The following is a 21,284-nucleotide window of genomic DNA, read 5'->3' on the forward strand; positions in this document are numbered from 1 at the left end:
AGCTGTTCAAATACATTGTATGGTTTTGGAACAGATGCGGAACAAAGCAAGAAATCTGCTATTCTAAGAATATTTTCCTTGCCTGCCAAGGTTTTATAATAGTGCAAACAAAAACAGCTGAAAGAAATAGTTCAAAAATAGGCTGAGCTAGTTTTATCTTTTGGATTCTTTACCTACTCTCCCTTTGTGAGAACAGAAGGTGGCAACTTAAGGAGAGCCTAGTGGAAGTCTGTTGCTGACCTTTCTGATATTTTTTCTGACTTTTTCTTTGATAGTCTGTACTGCTTAGACCACAAGCATAGCTGCAGAATTCCTGCAGGGATAAGCCTCTGCCATCCTTTTCTACTGATTCAAGTATGAATATATTAGGAATGTTTTAGGATTAAGAGATAGGGAGGGTATCGGGAAAAAATGTGGGAAAAGGTATATATCCTAGACTAAAATACAGTAAAACTGTTCTACAAATAGTCCTTTTACAGGAAAATACAGATATGGGGGATTTAGACAGTATTAGCAGATGCCACAAAGTTGAAATTAAAAAAAAAAAAAAGTGTGGATTTTTTCAAGTATCTTAATAAAGCCCTTGATCTTGAGTTGGTGAAAGTAGGTGAAAAAAAAAAAAGAATACAGCAATGCAGTGATACCATAAAGCCCATGAAATGGTCAAGTGAACTTTTTGGTACCCTTTTCGTTAGGCACCTGCTAACTGATTGTAGCCATGTGTAAACACTGTGTCCCTATTGCTTCCAAAGTGTTGTCAGGGCTCTGGGTGGACTAATACACCTTTACGACCTTGACCAGCTTCAGCTGGGGCTTCTGCCCACGCTGCTTCCTGTGGGTGCTGGAACTCTATTTAAGCTCTGGCCTGGAGCTCCTGGGGTTTTGCTGAGCTGTGGTTTCTGGTAACCTATGGACTGAATTTTTTTTTTTCTTCTTGGCTTGATTTTGTTCCTGCTTGGTTACTACATCTTTGCCTGGACTCTGCGCATCCTGACTGTCATCTCTAGCTCCATGTGTGTTTTGCCTAGAAGCAGTGGGACAGGTTGTAACTTGTGTGGCCCCTGCCCTACCAGCCTGGCTACCTGACTGGGCTCTCTGTCCACCAGGAAGAAGCTGGACCTTGCCATTCCTTGGATGACAGTTTGTTAGAGTAATGACTGTTAATACTTAGGTAAGCCCAAGTTTGTTGATAGTAATATCTCTTTCTAGACTCTTCCGTGATTTAATAAAAATGCTTGAATTCCTATATACTTTCCAAAGGTTAAATGCAGTTGAGGTTCTGAGTAGAAAGTGCACTGGCTTGACTAATGTGACAATATTGTGCTGACAAATACAGGTATAGATGCAGAATCACCTTAAGCAACAAAAAATTTCATAGCATTTTAGTGCTTTTCTCTGGAAGTTGTTCTCTTCTGGAAGTCATGAGGGTCTTTTCCTACATACCCCTTGGAAACAAAGGGAGGTATCACTGGACAGCCTTTGTAGCAGTTCAAGTAGTTGGTATGTATAGCAATAATATTGTTTCAAATGATACTACTCTGAGGCTTTGGAATATATCAATAAATACCTTGCTAAGCAGTTTGTTTACAGACAGCTGTTAGTGACTCACACATGACCAGTGATAATGAAGACAAAAGGAGTTCTGTTGGCCTGATAATGGTTGCCACAGTACTATAGTAGGTATGGGGGCTCCATGAGAAAATTAGAGATTACCCCTTAGAAAGGTTAAAGGGTAGATTGTGTTTCTGTGTCATTGGTGTACACAGAGATGGGAAAGCCCTTTGGAGAACACATAACTGCACGAGTGATCCTCCTGTGTAGTACTCCAGCATATGGCCCTACTGGCCTGGTTAAATTAAGCAGTACAAGTCAGTTGGCTTATAGTGGGTTTTGGCTGTGTTGGAACAGCCATTTATAAGTTGGTAACCAAGAAAGAAAGGAATTTACTTATGGCCTTACCAGGTGCAAAAGTAAACAATAGATTTTGGTTGGTAAAACATAGAACGTAGAAAACATTTCATGGTAACATGAAATGGTAACAGCATTTTGTAGATGACACTGGACAAGACTCTGGCTTATTGTCCTGGTTTCCAGTTGCCAGTGACCAAATTCTCCTCTTGGGTACAAACACAGAGGAGCTATTGCTGTGCATAGTCCATATTGATACTGCTGTGACTAGTGTCTGGCTCGCTGTCTGAAGATGCACCCTCTCTTCCAGCTTTATGTAGCACACATTCATCTTCATAACCACATTGTCTGTGTCATTGATATCCCTCCCAATGATGTGTCAGGTATTTCTTCCAACTTTTCCTTTTTTTTTATTCCTTTACTCTGTTTGCTCCTTGCTTATGTTCTCTTCTGTTTCTGTATTGCTGTGCATCTTTGGATGTTCACGTAGTGACACATACAAGTCATCTTTGTGAGACATGGGTCACCTACTTTGCTCTTGTTTTTCCCCAGTGAGCCATTACAGTGAGGGCAGTAATTGTCCTGCTGACCTTTGTCTGTTGCTCATGACTTGCAATGTAGTTGATTTCCTCAGAGCCCCTGTTTATTCACCAAATGTTGCCTCTTTCACAAAGCACTCCATAATATTTTATTTTTAACAATCACACAAGTAAGGGCCATCACTGAATGAGGAAAACAGATCATTGTCACTGTTGCATGAGAAGAAAATGCCAGACAAGTTCAGGAACTCAATATGGCATATCCACAGTCTCAGTGGGGTTGTGTTATTATAAACTAGGAAGAAAATCTGTTAAAGAACACATTGCTATGTGTATATAAACTGAAGCTATTTTACCTCTGCAATGAATTTTTCATTTTGCCTTTTCTGCATTCAACCTTTATTAATACAAATTCATATATTCTAATTACACCTAACATAATCACCTAGATCCTTCTGAAAATATATGCTGCAAACCCACAAAATGATAATGTAAGTGCATTATAAGTTTATCTCAAAATGCCTATTCCAACTTTTTAGTTAGGGCTATGAACTGTGAACTACAGCAGTTTGTGCTCTTTGAATCAAGATTGGTTTTTTCTGCTCCTACTGTACAGAATCATAAATATGATCCACACGTTGTAAATGAGCCACAAGTTGTTTTGCTTGAGGATAAAAAGGAATATGAGAGACAAGAAAGGGCAAATATTTACTCAAATACTTGAAATAGTGACCATTTGTATATACTGTATTAGTTAATTCTGAAGTCATTTGAACACAAACTGAGAGGAGGGCAATAGTTTTTTCCTATAACGTTTAGGTCTATGCATAAGTAGTTTTTCTTTCTGTAAGCCTCAAGAATTTTTTTCTACTTACTATATTGATGGAGCTGATTCCAAAGCCCAGGGCAAGGATCTACATGGAATGCAATGGGTTCCATAACACCAAGAAATGAAAGACACAGCTCTGTGGCTGAACTTTATACTAATAGAGGCTTTCCTCTTTATAGGGTATAACATACTAGTGAAGTGTGACAGTGTGTGATTGCTCTCTACCCCGGAGAGCTTGTTATTTCAGGGTAAACAAGCACCCTGTGCAAATACAATGCAGGGCCAAAGAGCTGATTAGACCGTGTCAGAGTTCTCATGACTCTCGTTACAGGAAATTTAACATTTTGCTTTCATTAGTCAATCAGGTGCAGCTCTATTACTGATAACTTTAAGGCCTTGAACCAAAATGCAGTTTCTACACAGGGCCTCAGCAGGATACTTCCAGTTTTGTTATTCATTAGTCAGAATGCTGATTTATGAGTCAAATGTTGTTCTGCACTGTTCCAGTGGATTTTAAATTTGTAGTTTAGCCAAACATATTTTTTCCTTAGTAGTATAGACTTTTGTTGTGATGAAAGAATGGCCTTCATGATCATCAGATTTGTGTAGCTGAATTTGTTTTGAGGGAATATTTATATATAAGTGGAATCTGCTTAAAAAGTATGTCTCCCTGCATTGCAGGACAAAGCTAAATGGAGAAATGTGGGCTTCTCTTTAGATGTGAACGTTTTCTGTTAATGTTCAGAGAGTGAAATCTGGTGGTTATCATGTGATTTAACAGAGGATTCTTGTTTGCCAGACCAGAGATTTAATTTTCTTCAGTTTGGCCCTCAGCTATATCTTTCAAAATCTTTTTTTCTCTGCCACTTCTGCCTGCACTGTTGAGTGTAAGTTGAAATTTTCTGTTACAATTGAGCATAAATCAAGAAATTACAAAACACTTCATGGCTATGTTTCATAGTGAAGACACATGGTATTAAGCCTGTGTAAAACAAAGGATAAGACCATCACATTTCCAACCATCTTCCTCATGAGAGCTCATGCCAGCTGTCCAGATGGATAAGATTATGATTGTGTTCAATGAAATAATAAGTGCAAATGTCCATATTTCACAAATTTTATGAACAGTAAGGGCTTTACAGTTGTCGTATTTAATGTAATTTAAATGATGCATAATCTAGAGAGCAGCAAAAGCAAAGCATATATGGAATAAAGAAGCACTGCTAATAACAAGAGACAATACATCTGAACTGTTAAAAGCATTGCTACAGTCTCCTATTCAAAAGTCTTACACTGATTCTGCTGAGCTAATGTGGCATGAGTGGGAATTAGAAGATTGTGTGGTAAAAAACGCTAATAAGGTAATACATAAAGCACTTGACACTGGCCCAGGGATGTGCAAACATAACATAATAGGCAAAGAACAGAAGTGCCTGTCTTGAAAACTTTATAATCCATGCAGACAAGACAGAGGGAGCAGAAGAGAAGTCTAATGTTTCCTTCGAAAAAGATTTATTTTAAACTTGAATGGTCAATTAGCTTTTTCAGAATTGCTGACAAACTTCTCCAGGGATGAAAATTAGCCATCCAGAGCCTAGGTTTATGGCCTCTTAACTTTAGGGTGTGTATTGAAAGAGTTTGCCATGGAGCTGCAGGTACCGTGAATTTTGAAGTGCTTGTTGTCAATCCCATCTTGCCTGAGTTTCATTCAGTTTTTGCTTGGCTCAGCAGAAGGGGTTATAGAGACCTCCAACAGGAGTCAAAATTTCAAAGCTTTCAGATTAACTTTAAGTCTAGAAACAAAATAGTAAAGTGGCAGGAGTGTGGAGTGAGGCTGAGGTGAAGAAAATAAATTGGATAAAGGAGAACACAAATCACCATTTAATGAGTTTCACTTAGAAAAATGCTGTCCAAAACCCTGCATAGTTTGTAATAGATGGCTAAAGCTATTTTTATGCTCTGAATACTGTTATTTTCTGTGTGCCCATCTTCCTTGCAAAAAGGATGATTTCAGTGTAAGAAAAAAAAAAAAGGACATGAATTGTGGGGGAGAATGGGATTAACAACACCAAAGTCATTTCAGCAGCTGAGGCAAGATATTGCTGACTGCTACTTTATGATGTAGGTAGCAGAAGGTACTTCTGTTATTTACTGTAATGCTGGTTTTGAAGTCTCCCTGGAGGGTAGTGCTGGTTTAGATATGTCCCCAGGGGATAGTGCTGTGGGTGCTTACATCCGTTTTCTTACATGCTGTATAAATTCAGACATAGAACCTCTAACCTGGGACCAAGATCACAAGGAATTAAGTGTGTTTATGTGTAAACAGAAGCCTCACTTCAGTTGCTGGATTTGATGTGACCTAATCTAGGCTACTTTCTAGTAAACAACTTTTCTACATTCAAATTCGTTGCAGATGAGCAAATGGTTCTACTTGTGTATGTAATGTTTGATTATCCTTTATGGTTAGGAATGCACACAACCAACTGATCTGAATAAAATGACCAGGAGCAGCATTGAAGGAGTGTATTAGAGTAAGCTGGAAGGAGAAAGAGAAAACAGATAAGTAGCAGAAAAAAGGGAAAAACAATGAAATGCTGCCCAGCATTCCAATGTGGAAAACTGTTAGAATCTTTTAGCCAAACCTTTCAATGTAATCCATGGCCAATACCAGTGCTAGGAATAGAGCCAGGGCTATTTTGTCTAAATATGCCCATCTGGCAAACAAATTAATAGTTCACTCTGCAGCTTTTGCTTCAGGGGCCCGGGGGACTGCTTCACTATTGAGGGGTAAATAATTGTGAGAGAAGAGATAATCTAAATAAGGATGGTGCCAACTGTGCTCAGTCCTAAGTAGATGTCAGGTCTTGAGGGTCAGCTTCATCCTGTAGTTGTGAATCTCTGTGGGACAGGAAAATGGATTTTCTCCATCAGATGATCTAATGGCTAAATTCTGGCTTTAAAATCACCTGTGATCAAGTCTGAAGCATATGCTGACTGCACGGGTATGTCTTTTTGGAAGATTGCAGGGTATAATTGAAGTCACAGTGAAAGGACTAAGGGTTTAAGTAATTGTAGCAACTGAAATGGATGGAAAGCCAAGCTTTCCAGAAAGTTGATACACTTTTAGCTGACCAGCATTAGAAAAAGAGAAGATGGGGTCCTTAGCAGCACTCTTGCCTGTTCCACAGCCTTGATGATGCACAGACTGGGAAGAACAGCTTTCCTCAGCTGTCAGGGTGAACCTGGGACAGAGCAGCCTGGGAGTCACAGTGACACGGATGAGGCAGCCCGGGCGGTGCAGGTGTCCCTGCGAGGTCTGAGCTGTCCCAGGCAGCCCTCGCGCCGCTCCCGGCCGGGAGTGCGGCTCTCCCGCAGGCTGTCAGCTCCCGGTCTCTGGCAGGCTGGTTTCAGCAGAGGGCACTCTGTTCCTAACGATAGAGGAGGCGCCTTCCCGTGCTGGTGAGAAACCTAAACAGATTGGAAAAGTTTCCAGTGCAACATATTTGAACAAACTCTTCATCGGTTATGTTTAGTTCACTGGAGCATATTTTTAACTTCAGTGGCAGGGATCAGAGTCCTTTCTTTACGTGCTGCTCGTAGCGGACTTGACGAAAGCTTGGAACATCACTGGAAGCCGTAGAGCAAAGGTAGAGGATTTTGGCGTTCCTGTTGAACAGCTCGAAGCTCAGAAGGGAGAACGAGAGCAAATCTGTCGTGCGAGACATACTCGTCAGATTTACAGTAGGAAACCTAAAAATATCGTAGAGGGCAGCATGATTAAAGACCTCCTCGGTGTGCGAGCAGATTTGCAGCTGTATTGTGAGAGTTACTTGGAGATGAGACACAGGATGGTTGCGGTTTTGGAAGCTGCTTTGCATCAGATTCGGAGGCTGACTTCACGGTAGCTTTTGCCCCTCGGGGGAAGACGAACCGCTTGGTCCCGCGGGCTGCCGGGGTCTCGGCCCTCGACATCGGCGCGTCGCCAGTGCCTCCGCGGCCGGGGCTGGGGGGGTCGGGCCGCCTTGGCCGCCCGCCCGCCCGCGCTGGCCGGGCAGGCAGAGGCAGCGCGGGGGGCGCGGAGCGGGAGCCGGGCCGGGCCGCGCCGCAGGTGGAGGCGCCCGGGCTCCTCCGGGCGGGCGGGGGCGGCTCGGGGCCAGCAGCCTGTAGGACCTTGGCTGGGGCGCGGCGGTGGGCTGGAGCCTGGCGTGAGGGAGGGGCCGCCGGCGGCGGGGCAGGATGCTGCATCCCCGGGGCCGTGACAGCCGAGGCTCTGCCGTGCGCTGGCCGTGCCCGGCCCGCTCCCCGCCGCGCCGCTCCAGGTGGGTGAGCCCGGGGATGGCTCTGGGGCAGGGCAGCCTCTCCCGACCCGCTGCCCTGAGCGGGATCCCTCGGTGGGGCACGGCCGGGATCGGCCCGAGCTGGGGCGGCCGCGGTGCTGGGCGAGGGTCGCCCTAGAGGGGTCTCCAGGAGGGCGAAGCGACGTGGGTGCTTCTGCAGCCCCTTGGGCAGGCACCGGCACCTGGGAAGTACCGCAGCCCGGCGTGCTTGGCCAGCCGAGGCTCTCCGCAGTGCCCAGCCGAGGGGGAAAAAATAAGAATTTTATTTATTGCCATAGTTGATTGAAACTTTTTAATGGCAAAAGCATCCAGGAGTGCTAAAGGTCTTAGGAGGGAGAGGAACTTTTAAGTGCTTTTTTGGTGGTGGTTTGGTTTTGGTTTTTTGTTTGTTTGTTTGTTTTGGTTTTTTTGTTTTTGGAGGGAGGGAATAAAACACTTCCTTCTGTAAGGAATTTTAATTATGTTCAGTTGACAGGTGCAAGAACTGTTTGGATAGATGGTTTTCCTTTGGGATGTCTGACCTTTTAGGAAGGAGCACTTAATTTGAAGGAGAAGTTTGCGTTCGCTGTGGGGCTTGGCAAACCAGTGAGGTGGTGGCTGGGAGGAGGGGTTGGGAGGGTTGTTTGTGTGTGCATGTGTATTGGGGGTGTGTGAAACTTGCACTGTTTTGAGATCACTGTGGACTAAGGCAATAAGACTCATGACACCAGGAATTAGCACACGGAGCAGTGTCATTAAATGTTGGGGTTTTTTTTGTTGGCAATTTTAAATTGAAGTTTTTAGTAAAAGCGATGGACAATATCAGGTTGACCTTGTAATTATGATGATCACTAAAATTGATGGAGCCTTTTTTTAATTTTAATTCTGCCCTGATTGCTTAGTCTCTGAACTAAAGGCAGTGCAAATGACTGCTGAAATCCCAGGACTGAGCTCTCAGCTTTGAGTGGGTGAAAGTGCTGGAAAGTACATCAGAAATCCTATGCTTCTTGGATTCTACCTTCTAGAGATCAAGATGGGAGGGGTTCCCAGTTTGATACATTCTCCTACATTCAGGAGACAGTCAAGTTTGTCCACTAGTGCCAGCTTCCCCAAACCTTTAATTTTCCCCCTTTTGTGTTCCCTAATTGGAACTACCTCACCCTGCAGGCTGTGCTCATGGCATGCGCTGCGCCTGCTCCCCTGGCCAGCACAGCACTCCGGTGTTTGCATTGCATTGCTTCCAGCGGCCGGCCCAGTTTGCTTTAGTCATTGAAATTCTGGCCGAGCCCACTTGATTTTGTTTGTAATTTGAACCAATTTCTTTCAGCAGAGCCCCAAGGCATGAGGATGGCCAGCCCTAAAGCCACTGGGCTCTCCTGGGAGTTCACTTGGCTTGCTATTGCCCTCTGTGCTCATCTACAGGTAGGTAATGAACTTGTGGCTGTTGTCATGCGTGGTCCTTTATCAGGTGATGTTGCTGCACGCTTTGATTTCTGTTTGTGAACAGAAAACTGCCGAAGGAACTGCACTGTGATTAAAAGACTCCCAGCGAGGTTTTCTTCTCATTGAACTTTCAAAGACATCCATGTGGAAAATTCTCCCTTACTGGTATTATTGTACCTGACTTTACAAATGGGGACCAAAGGGAGATCTTGCCAGATGAGTGATGCCATGGGTCTTTCTAGGCAGCACAGCTGCTCTTTGCCCCTCGGAGTTTAGCACGTGATAAATGCTGAGATACTATAAGTGACAAGGGGTTGGAAGTTGGTGTCGGGTGGGGCAGGGTGGTGGGGTGTGGAAGGTGGTCCGAAAAGGTCTGTGCTTTAAGTGTTCAATGAGTACAGGAACCGTGGAGGAAAAGCATAGCTGCCAACTGATCTATTGCCTGACACATGAGCCTAATCAGTTCCAAGAAGTGAGTATTTCAAGAAATATGGTGTGCTGGCATGCAGCAGAGATGTTGTTATAGTATGTCATTCTCTATACTGATAGCTCCCCCAGCACAGAGTGTTTTAAGGGTTCTTCAATCTTTAATACACCAAAATCCAGAAATCCTTAGAAAATGATGACTAAATAAACTGGAGAATATTTTTTTAATAGCATTGTTTTTTGAAGCATTGTAGGAGTTTTTGAAAAAAAAAAAAAAAAAGAAACCTTTATATAAAATCAGTGTTCCTGTTTACCACAGTAGTGTTTACTGCAATAGTGTTGTGTGCTGTTTGTACTATTGCAATACTGAGACATGGTTAAAGCTGGAGCCTGATGTGCTGGGCAGTATATGAACATACATCCTGAAGAATTCTGAATTGAAGAGCAATACAGCAGGCAGAAGTAAATTCAAAAGGAGCATGAAGAACTGGGGAGACTGTATTAGACAGCTGAGTAAGCTATGATGAATTTAGAGTTGACTTTGAGGTTTAAGGTAGTGGGAATAGGGCTCCAACCCATCCTCAGTAGCACTGCTGAGTGTGCTGGGTGCTCTGAGTCATTTGGCACCTGATGAACACCTTCTCTATTTGTATTATGGTTGCAGCAAGTCATGCAAGTACACTGGTTACTGGAGTAAAGGGCTTACCATGAAAGTAAAAGTTTACATTTGTATTAATTGTGCAGTGAAACAGTGCATTCAGCACCTGTTCATGCAGATGGGGCCATAGTGGGATCTCCTGCTTGCCTGCATGTTTCTTATGCAATGACAAAAATGCTACTGATTTGCTGTGCCTGTTCAGCTTGTATTTTTGTGTGCAAGGAGCTGAGTGATGCTGCAATAACCAGCCCTATAAAACACTCAGAAAGCAGTATATGAAGTTCCCGTAATAGTTCTGTTCAAGATGAGAACAGAAGCTCAGAGAAGGGAAATGTCAAATTCATGTTTGGGCCTCTTGGTTATGAAGGGACCTTTTTTTTTTTTCTTTTATAGCATTTTCCTTGTATTTTTTTCTTTCATATTTTTCTTATTGTAGAACTGGAACCAGTAGTGGCATAGTTTCCTCTTCTCCACGAATGGTTTGGCGTATCTTCACTTGTCTCTTTATAATAAAAACAACCCAAACACATTGTAGTAATCAATAGGCTATTGTGAGTAGCTTTATGAACATTTCAATCCAGGTCAATTTTTATGGTCTTGATTGTCATTTAAAATATTGTAATCTGTTTGGCATATTTGAGTCATTAGCACTTAACCCCCATCTTGTAAGAGGCCTTTCTGCTCCTAAGTTTTAGGTGTTTTATCACAATTTTAGGCACATTAAAGATATTCTGTATTATTTAACATAATATTTTTGGTATCCAATAACCATTAATTCTTTAATTGGTTGCTTGGGGCCATACTATATGGACCACACACAGTCACTTTACCCTGATACTGTACCATAACTTCCACTTCTGTTGGTTTTGGCTATTAAAGTGCTTATGTCTGGAGCTAATCAATTAGAAACAATTGGATGCTGGGCAAGGTCACAAGTCCACGTCGTATCACTTATGTGCAATTGATTAATTTCATCCTGCTTGAGGCAGGTACAGAATAAAATAATGACCATTTTAAAAGAATGTGGTGGAAATGTGGTATGAATGTAATGCAAAGAAAACTTTAACATGAGAAGTTGTGAAAAAGAGGTAGCTGTTCCTGAGAAGAAATGGAAGTTAACCTTGGTTATAGGAGCTCTTTCTGATTCTTCACAGCATGTTAATAAGCACAGCGGGGTGTTTAGGTGGGCTCCAAAGTGAACTCTGCCCTTACAAATGTGGAATGTCTCAAATTTGACAAAATTAGTTTGTCAAGGGCAGATTGGTTGCTGTGCTAGAAGGTAAGTTTGGTTTCCTAGGATAACCCAGGGAATAGTTTAGCCCTGGGCATGGCTGAGCTGCCTGTTTGTTCAATCTGCTCTGTGACCAAGAGCAGTGACACAAATCACTCAGGAAGAGATCACGTAGAGGTAAACCTTGGCTGTGTTCTTTTGCAAGGATAGGGCTGACTTTTTCTTGAGTGTGCCAGCATAAATGAAATTATTGGAACTGCATTATTCTAAAGCTAATGGTCAGACAAGCAAATTGTATGTATGTTTTTCTTAAAACAAACAAAGTACTCCTCCATCAAATGGTAGCAGCAACGTGGAATAACTCATTGTTTCTAAATATTTAAATGATTGCTCTATCCAAAGAAGTTACTGTATGTTACAGATTATGTGTATTTGGGAATGTCAGTTATATCCTGAACCTTGTATTTATTTCTAAATATTGTGTTAAAGGCTCATTTTTTTCTCACATTGTAGTCAGGATAGCTATCAATACTACAGATTTTAGGAGATAGTGAAGCTAACAAAGTAGAAGTATCCAAGTCCAATTTTGCTGTTTTGAAGTGATCTCTTGAGGACATATTGGTTCATATTTGTAACTGAAAAGGCAGAATGCTCAGCCTAGTAACCACTCTTTCTTAACCCAGTGATAACATTTTATTATACCATTTTATTACATCAGCTAAATACTCTTATATTTGTTATGAAGTGTATGTAGGATTGTATATCTTTATATTCTTACTAATGCATTACTGGCAGGAAGAAATGATGGCTAGCAGATTCATACAGGCAAACATGTATCATCAAGAATTTTACACATGGATTCATTTTAGATGTATTCTCGGGTTTGTTGTTTTCAAATCAAGAAATTTTCTTAGGTTCCTACAGTCAAAATCAAACCCTCTACAAGTCAGTACATTTTACCTCCAATGACCATGGGGCTGATAATGTCTGCAGAGGGAATAACAGCAAAGACACCATGTCTGGATATTTAAGAAGCATTAGCTCTGGGTTATTATGGAAGGGAAAATTTCATAGGTTATATATTCATTGAATAAACTGTGGGTTGCTTCCATGATTTATGTTTCTGCAATCCCTGCCTGCATTATCATTTTTTCTAACTATCTGTGATATTCTGGATATGAAGGGTATAAATGCTGAAAACATTATTGTATTCACAATGATTCTGTCATAACCAACCTGCCAAAAACTACCAACATTGTAAATGTCTTCAAGGCTGAGCTTTGCAAGGCCAAAAATCTGATGTCCATTATATGACATAGTGGACTTGGAGAACATCTTTGTGGAAAACCTTTGGATTATTGTTTCACAGTTGCTGAATGTATTGCACACTGATATCCAGAAAATAGATGATGAACTACATGCCATACAATAGTGAGGATTCGTAAGATAGAAATATCAGGATTAGATTTGCAAGTCCTGAGTTAAGTCTGAAGCAGTTTTCCAGTTCTATAGGCAGGTTGCAATTCTGCACCCATCTGGAGTTTTGCCATCAGCCTCAAAAGACCTCTGGTTTTATTCTTAGTTTGAAGATTGAGATGCTGCTTCTAAAGACAAATAACACATCTGAGACTCTGTAGAAGTATTCTGGCTTAAAATATTCATTGCTATTGACAAGGTTGCAACTCAGTGACAGTATTACCAGAAATCTTAAGTTTAAGTTTCTGAGCTTGCCTTAAATTTCAGACTGATAATGAATGCTCAGCCAGTGCTCACAGCATCTGAACTGCTGTTACCCCCAATTTACGATCCAAAGGAATTGAATTGCCTGAGAAATAGGTGCATGTGCCTTGTGACTTGAGACACAAACTATGTATGAGTACTTAGTTTTTAAAATGTGCTCATAAAAAATTAAAGTCAGCTATGGGAGATGACCGAGAGTACAGATGTCCTCAATGAAGGCATCCTTTTACTATCTCATTTATTTGCTACTATGATAATTTCTGATGAAGTTACTTTAAAAGTTGGACAGAGATCTTCAAATGAGTTGTGTGTAGAGCATCAAATTGCTGTTTCCCAAAGCAGATATCCAAGAGTCTGGCACGTTTAGAGAAGCCTCAAGTGTAGGAATAATCTCTAACAGCTGCCAGTGGCTTCCAATTTCTCTTGAAAGAGTAGTCAAGAAATGAGGGAATAGCTCTGGGATGATACTTTGATTTTAGAAGATTCTTGAACACTTAGTCATTGATAATTACTCATTGAGGTCTGCTTGGTGCAGCTGGATCTTTCATATTCCTTCCCAAATTTGGGGCATAAACAGCACTGAGGTGGCAGTTCTGCACAGTACATGAAATTCCATTCCTGCCTTTGCATTACAGAAAATGTACACGATTGATGGTAGTAATAGTAAAGCCCTTTTACTGTCAATCCAGAATTCAAAATTTAGCCATCCAAAATAATGATTTTTGCTTCAAAAGAACATACGTTTAAAAATCTGAGTCCTTTTAATTTCCTTTTAGTTCTAGAACCTGTAGATTTCATGTATTTATCTGCAGTTTTGGGGTTTGAAGGTTTTCTTTAAACATTTCTCTGTACTCATCTGAATCCCCAGGAGCTATGATGTGGCTTGCCATGAAGTAGTAAAATATATTAATATCAGTGATAGTGGGAGCAGATTTATAATTGTGCTTCTCTATAGTTGTTTGTGTTGCAAGGATATGCAAGAAATCATGGGCACGAGTTACATCATAGTGTGCAAATGTTGTACTTACTGTCCAGTCAGTCTGTTAAAGTTTTATGTGATTGATAATATTGATGATAGTCCTGTGGCTGTGAACAGCCCACCACAGTCACTAAATCTCTGTAAAGCAGAGAGAGTTTGTGCACAGTGAAAGAATGGGTTTGTTTTTGAAGTACAGTTTGTTAGTGAGCACAGCATTCCAGAAAGGACATTGGATACAGCCATGGCAACTCTGGAGAGACTACCAAGACCCACCCAGGAGCTGTAAGCACTGCAATCCTGATATGCCCTATGCACTCACTTTATTGTCAGCGATAGCCAGTAATTCCTTTAGGTTTTGAGAGCGTGCATATAACTTTCTTTCCCATAAGGGGAGAACTTGGTATTACATGAAGTCTAGAGACCATCAAGTGCTCTGGAATTTGAGGGTCAGATTTTCAACCTCTTCCAACCTGTAGCAGGAAGGACAGTTCTATGAACTCCTTTTTTGATGATCATCAGCTATGCAAGGGTGTTAAATTATTGCAGATAGAGCAGCATTTTCCAAAGGGTTTGTGTTTTGATGACTTTCAGTAAGGGTTGAGACATGTTAAACACTGTTAAGTACTCAGCTGCATTTGTAGGTGCTTAGCTGGCTTTTCCAAAAGTAACAAGATAAATTTCAATTAATCTAATGGAAGCCAGGCGTTAGGTGCCTTAGGCACTTGCAAAAGCCTGGCTAAGTATTTCCCATCGTATTTAGCTAGTTAAACCAAAACTTCCACCCTTATAATTCTTTGGAAAGAATAGGTTTCTGGTGTGTGAATTCTAGTCCTTGAGTGTGTGTATATATATTTGATAACATTTGAGAAGTGCAAGTACAAGCATCACATGTTCGTAAAGGGAGGGCAGTTTTTGAGAACTTGGCCTAATAAATCCCTTCCAGACAGCATATTACATAAAGTGTTTAGCAACAATGTTATTTCTGTTTCTAATTTTGTATTTATTAGATTTAACATCATTACGGGGAGAAAATGAAAACAGTATTCTCGATCTGTTTTGAGAAATGTGGTTTCCAAGAATTGTCAGTTTGTCATGCTTCTGGATGCACTAGAAACACAGTGAATGCAAGTCAGTTCAACTAAATTGTGAAACAATATTAAAACTGCATTTATGATTGCAGTTACTAGATTGTTGTTCTATGCTAACTGTTGTCATTTGTGTCATGGTGGGAGGTCCCAACTGGTTAATGAGGCTGATTTGTAGCATTAAATAAGTGGAACATTTGTTTATATGTATAATCATGTATTTCTGTACTTATGTAATGTTGGGGTTTTTTTCTGTCATCAGGTGCTTTGCCAAAAATTGAAGCTGCTTAAAATTTATAGGCTACAGTCTCCTGTTAGTGCATGGAAGCAGAATGGGGTAACATTTACAGTGTGCCTACGTGGAAGGACCTGTAGAGGCTCACTGTATAGCAGATGAAGGTGTAAAGAGGAGAGCTTTAGCTGCCTCATCTCCTGCCCTTTAGAATCATACAAGTAGGATGACATGGACACACCTGCACTGCCACAGAATGCAAAGAATAAGGGATTGTGTTTTCTCAAGCTCTGTTTGGCAGTAAGTGTTTCCTGGCCTGCACCTTGCTGAAGCTCTGAGAAGATTGCAGAAGCTGGCTTTATTCCCAGCTGGCTGATTCAGCGAGGAATTAACTAGCTCCAAAAAATCCCCCCTTTTGCTGTAATTTCCCAGCTTGTATACGTGGCTGCTCCAGGCCATCTACTGGGATGGACAAATATGAAAGGGTAGTACAAGTAATGGTTCTGATAAATTCAGATTTGCCTCTTCTGATGGGAGTTTTCTCTGCTGTCTGAGCTACTGCAGCATTTGTTGGGGCAGCAGTGGTGTGGAAGCACAGGCTCAGTGCTCTCTGTAGGTGTGCATCCAATGAAATATGCTAAGATATGGTTTTGCTTCCTCCCCTGAGAGTGTACTCTTATTAGATATTTTCAGGGTCTTGCCACTTATTTGGTGTTTTGTTTTCTTGAGTCTCCAAATACTTTAGACTGTTCCTTGGTTGACTAACATGGATGTTGGCTGACAAACCCAGTAGCATAGTAGTGTCTTGAGCTTTGTAGTTAATGTTCTAGTTGGAAACTGCCAGGTATATGCAACATAATACAGACTCTTTCAGCTGATCTCATCAGCACTTTTGTTGAAAGCAGATGAGGGAATGCATCAATCACTGGAGAGATGGGCTGTGTGTGCTGTGTAGGGGGATTTACTGAAGCCACTAACTGATAAGACTGCTTGAACAGGCTCTGGTTTTGTCCCCTGATTTTATAACTTTATTTATATGAACATAAGGTGCTTTATGTGACTAAAAGTTATGTTTCCTCTAGACTGGTGAGTCCTGGGTAGGTCTTTTCATAGAAAACCAGCTGAGACCCTGGCAGCAGTTAACAGTGCTTATTGAATGGTAGGAAATGCTATGAAAGGAAGATGCAGAACAAAGCAAAGAGGATCATCCTTTCACTGTATGAATCCCTGGTTTTGCCCTACATGTGTGTACTGTATGTAATATCCCTATGTGAATGGGGGGGAAAGGCTGGACAGGAATCAGCTGGTAACTTGTTTCTTTCAACATAAAAACTGCCGTTAAATAAAACTGCTAGAAGGGAGGTTGGAAACAATGGAAGGTGGTTGTCCTCCATGTAGTGATATTTGGCACTCCTTGCCGTGGCTCTTTAGTGGAAGGTTACAAGGATTTCAGGGGAGACAGGACGAGTGCTGGCAAGATGCACTACGTAGTAATATACAAACAAACACAACAGGCTAAGAAAAGTGTCTCCACAAAAGTATTCCAGAGAAGTATTGTGAATTCTTCTTCTGGACATATTTTCTGTATGTCCAGTTATTGGTTGCTGTTGCAAGCTGATAGTTCCTTGGTCTGAACCACTTGAGCTGTTATGTCATTTTGGTGTTCCTTGGGGCTACACTTGATCATTGAACTAGAACCAGTCCTAGACTCACTGTCACTTATGACTCATCATTTAAAAACTAACAAAGAAATAAATACTCTGAACTGCAGGATTATCTGGAGGTTTGTCCTGGACACATCAGAACTTGCTCTAAACCTACATAGGTGCCTACATTCTGGGCTTCTTCATGTTTGCCTGCAATATCTTTTATTTTTATGTTGTCATTAAATTTTCTCATACAAACGTTTTTAGGATGTGTCTGGTACATTTTCAAACTTTAGAGTTTTAGAATGATTTTTTTAAAGTATGCAAAGGAATTTAGGCTTAATTGCTGGAATAGCTTATTTTTAAACAAACACTAGTATTTCTTTGAGTAAGATAAATAGAGAAGTGGCTTGTGACATTACACTAAATAAGGCTTGATCTAAATTCCACTTTGATTATGTGATCAGTCCTTCTGTAAAACACAAATATTCCTGGTGTTTTCCCTGAATGAGACAGCACTTGCCTTCACCCCACTGCACAGCCAAATGCTTTTCCCGTTTCCTCTTCCTCTCTCTTTCAGTTAAATTTGGAACACAATAGCTTGGTTAAAACTATGAGGAAAACCTCCAGAACACTATCTTAATGTATGGGGGTTTACCATACAGCTGTTTATCTTCTGCTAAGAGGAAACTAGGAATGTATTTTTAATGCCAGGAGCTGGGCTTAAAATGCCATTACTTATCTGGTGGGAATAGATTTGAAAACTAGTAAGCAATTAGATCAGTAGGCAAATGCATTTTACTCAATGTTGTAAGTCTCATGGGCCTTTCAAATATCCTGTTAGCATCACCTGTTCTTAACAGGCAGCCTTTTAAAGTTTTCCCTTAGCAGTGTGACTATGAAAGGGGAAAATTACTTTATATTTTTAATTTTTTTTATGAGTTAATTTTAATTAAAAACTCCCACACTTTCATGGTTTCTCCAAGGGAAACAGAGATGTACTGGGAACACTAAGCTTTTCTTGGAGAAAATTTCTTCCTATAGATAACCATCTTGAGAAAGGCCTTAGCTGGGATAACAGAACACGTGGGTCTTGTTCTGATCTTTTGAACTTGCTTGAATTACGTCCTTAGCAAACACCAGGGATGTATTTGTTTATAATTGATTGTTTTTCTTGCTGAATTTAGACCTCTGTGAGCCATCTGTCATATGTCACACAGACGCCACTATTTAGAAATGGGGGAAATGTAGGAATTCTAGACTTTTTTTTTTTACTATTTCAAATGTTAAGGCCAGTCCTTGAGAACACTGAGAAAAGACCTTGTCCTGTTCAACTGTAGTAGTGGAATGTCCCATCATTCATTGTCTGCCAAAAGTTAACTGTGAATCAGTGGCAGTATGAGAACTCTCGTACTCCAGGCACTACAAAACATCAGTTCTGAAAAAGATGCCAACTGGGAAGCTCTGTGGACCTCATCAGGTTGCTGTGCCACAAGTGAGACCTTACTTTGCAAGAGTCAGGCTTTCTACTTCAACAGTACAACATCCTGCACTTGAGTAACAAGTGAAGTCTGCAGGCACTTCCCCTGAGAAATCAGTGGGAGTTTTTCTGGTGTAGGACCTGTCTGTAGGAAGCAAACCGAGGCTGAATTTTATTAGTGCTAACTAGTTGGTTATCATATTTCCTGTTGTGTGGTGTGAATCATTCCATCTCTTCTTCATATAAATGCTATGGACAGATGGCATTTAAAGCTGTGTCTGCAGCTGTTTTCTGGAAAATTGGCTGTATTTATCTCTCTGGAAAAAAACTCCAAACAATAATAAAGATAATTTGCCTGTTCCTTATAAAGCTTGCAATAGTTGAAGTGATTTGTATTTTTTTACATGTTCCTTTTTTATTGTGTGTCATTGAAGACCATTTTGTCAGGTGTTTGGTCCATCCCTGTTGGCAGGAGTTTCTCTGAACTGCTGCAGAGGGGAACATCAGAACGTCCATTGTTTTTCAGGGGAACTGAAGCAGAACATGGAAATCCATTTTTTAAAAAATCAATGTGACTATTTTGCCAGATTTATTCTATTCAAAAGATACCTTTGAACCTTTTAAGGGGTTGCACTCTCCGCTGCATGGTGCAGTTCTGTGAATGAAAGCAGAGGGAAACACAAGCACACCACCAATAAGGAAGACAGAGTTGATTTCTACATGTAGCATTTTGTCTGTGCATATGAAAATTGACATCATGGTGTTGGAATGTTGACTGTGTTTTGCAGTTTGCTAGCTGCACTTACTGGAAAGCATGTGTTTCAAAGGGAGTTTTCAATTTTTATAAGTCTTTGCTTCCATAATAGCCCAAGCTTATTTTGAATATAGACTTCAGCTATGAATAAAATTTAACTCATGAAGTAAGATTCCTCTGGCACAACTGTGAAGGAATTATGGAATTGTTAACCCGTAATGTGCATATCTGGATCAGAATATCAACGCTTAGGTTCCACTGTTATCACTCAGCATGGTCTTCTGTTCAAAAATGTCTCACTGTGAGAGTAAGGATACTGAGTTCTGAGATTCTCTCAAGAAAAGCTGCCGTAAGTTTGTGGAAAGCTTAGTTGATTGCACAGAACCAACCCTTTATGGGAAATTTTCACTAACGTGCTTTTTTAGCTCCAGATGAGTCTGTGAAAGAGGAGAGCTGAGGTCTGAAGAAAACAGACTAGCAGCAATGAAAAAGTGGCACAAGCCCTTCAGCCAGAGAGTAATCATCCAGATAAAATTGGCAAAATTCAATTACATTATCTTTCAGTAATGGCTGGCCTCTCTCTTGAACCTTTATAATCCAATTAATTTCCCCAGACTTTCAGTGTTATATGCTCTGTAGAAAGTTGGCAACCCAAGTTTCCCATGTCATCAACTCTATCCAGTCTCCTGAGAAAGCGTTTTCTAGTACAACATCCTTGCACCTGCTAGTTCTTCCCCAGCTCTTCTCAAAACCAGACTGCTCTGAACACCTTCATGAAATTCTTCCATGTTACTGAAACAATTTACTGATTTTAATAATGTGATTCCCCAGCTGATTGGAAACAGATCCAGTTCCCTTAACCTGTTCTTGTGATAGAGGACCCTATTCTTTTGATATTTTCGGTGTCTAAGATGGATGGGTTTGAAAAAGTTAGACATCTATATTATTGTGAGAGATTACATCTGCATCTTCAAGTACCTGGTACCTGTCAAAGACTATATACCTTTATCTGCAGAGAAAAGATAGCACATCTTTTTCGTAAGGAGCATTTAACAAACCTAGAAAAATACAACTCCCTTTTTTTTGGTGGTGGTGTGCAGTGCTGAAAGTCTCAATTCACTGCTGAAGTTTTAAACTTTGTTCCTATGTGTGTGCTGTATGGAAATATGTGTGCAGCATGGGTGATTGCACTAACAAAATCTCTGGCAAACTGAGATTGTCTTTAGTTAAGTTTGAGCCTGAATTAAGTGTTAGATAGCTGCAGGTTCCTGATGGACTCTTCCCTACACACAAGTTACAGGGCTGCTGCATAAAACAGTGATTTACTTTGGCATCATTTTTAGTTGAGACATTAGACACAATCAGAGGTTTTTGCACAGCTAAAATGAGAACATGGGTCAAGAAAAATGAGGAATGATGCTTCATGTTGAAGCATTTTGTTGGAGGGGGATGTATTTTACTAGGTTGAATACCTGCTTGAACTGGGGCTTGCAGTGGCATGATTGGTCTCGTAAAATATGGGCCTGCTTGCCTGATCTATCTTTTGTGTTGGAATTGACTCTTTTAATAAAATAACTTAGAAGACAGTCCTGTTCAGAGCTGTATAACTGACTTCAGAAGGGTCAGAAATAATAAATGGAGCACTTGAGTTGAAATAAAATTTAGATTTGTGAGGACATGCTTGATTCTAATGGATCTTGCTTTCAGAAACTGTTATTGCTCTCTGGAGGCCTTTGCATTGAAACTTGTCAAGTTCTGTTCACTGATACTCGTAAAGTTCTGTTGAGCTTTTAGAATGGTTGTGTAGCTCATCTACATCTCTTTTTCTTTCTGGAGGGCTGTCCTGGCAGCCAGTGCAGTTTATATGGGCTGTTGGTACTACAGGATCTGTGCTGTAGCAGTGATTTTTCCCTCAGTGGATTTGCATGGGGGTTGATGTGGTACCCAGCTCTTCCCCAGGCTCTGGAGCTGCAAAGACCTCTCAGTGGGATCAGTCCTGGTTGCTGCAGGGGGCACAT

General features: G+C 40.8%; 1 protein-coding gene across 6 annotated transcripts in view; it reads left to right on the plus strand.

Moving 5' to 3' along the window:
• ADAMTSL3 (ADAMTS like 3) overlaps positions 1 to 21,284 on the plus strand; it is a 182,582-nt gene that overhangs the window by 2,595 nt on the left and 158,703 nt on the right. For 3 of the 6 annotated variants that reach the window (XR_007628162.1, XM_050309908.1, XM_050309911.1), the window contains exon 2: positions 8,923 to 9,014. Coding sequence is in view for 5 of the 6 variants with exons in the window: in XM_050309908.1 (XP_050165865.1) it covers positions 8,923 to 9,014 (92 nt within the window). In the remaining variant the exon portion in view is untranslated. The other 3 variants (XM_050309909.1, XM_050309912.1, XM_050309910.1) reach the window with 3 other exon arrangements.

The sequence above is a fragment of the Myiozetetes cayanensis genome, unplaced genomic scaffold (assembly GCF_022539395.1).
Source record: "Myiozetetes cayanensis isolate MyiCay16 unplaced genomic scaffold, myiCay2020 scf14, whole genome shotgun sequence".
Classification (NCBI taxonomy): Eukaryota; Metazoa; Chordata; class Aves; order Passeriformes; family Tyrannidae; genus Myiozetetes; species Myiozetetes cayanensis.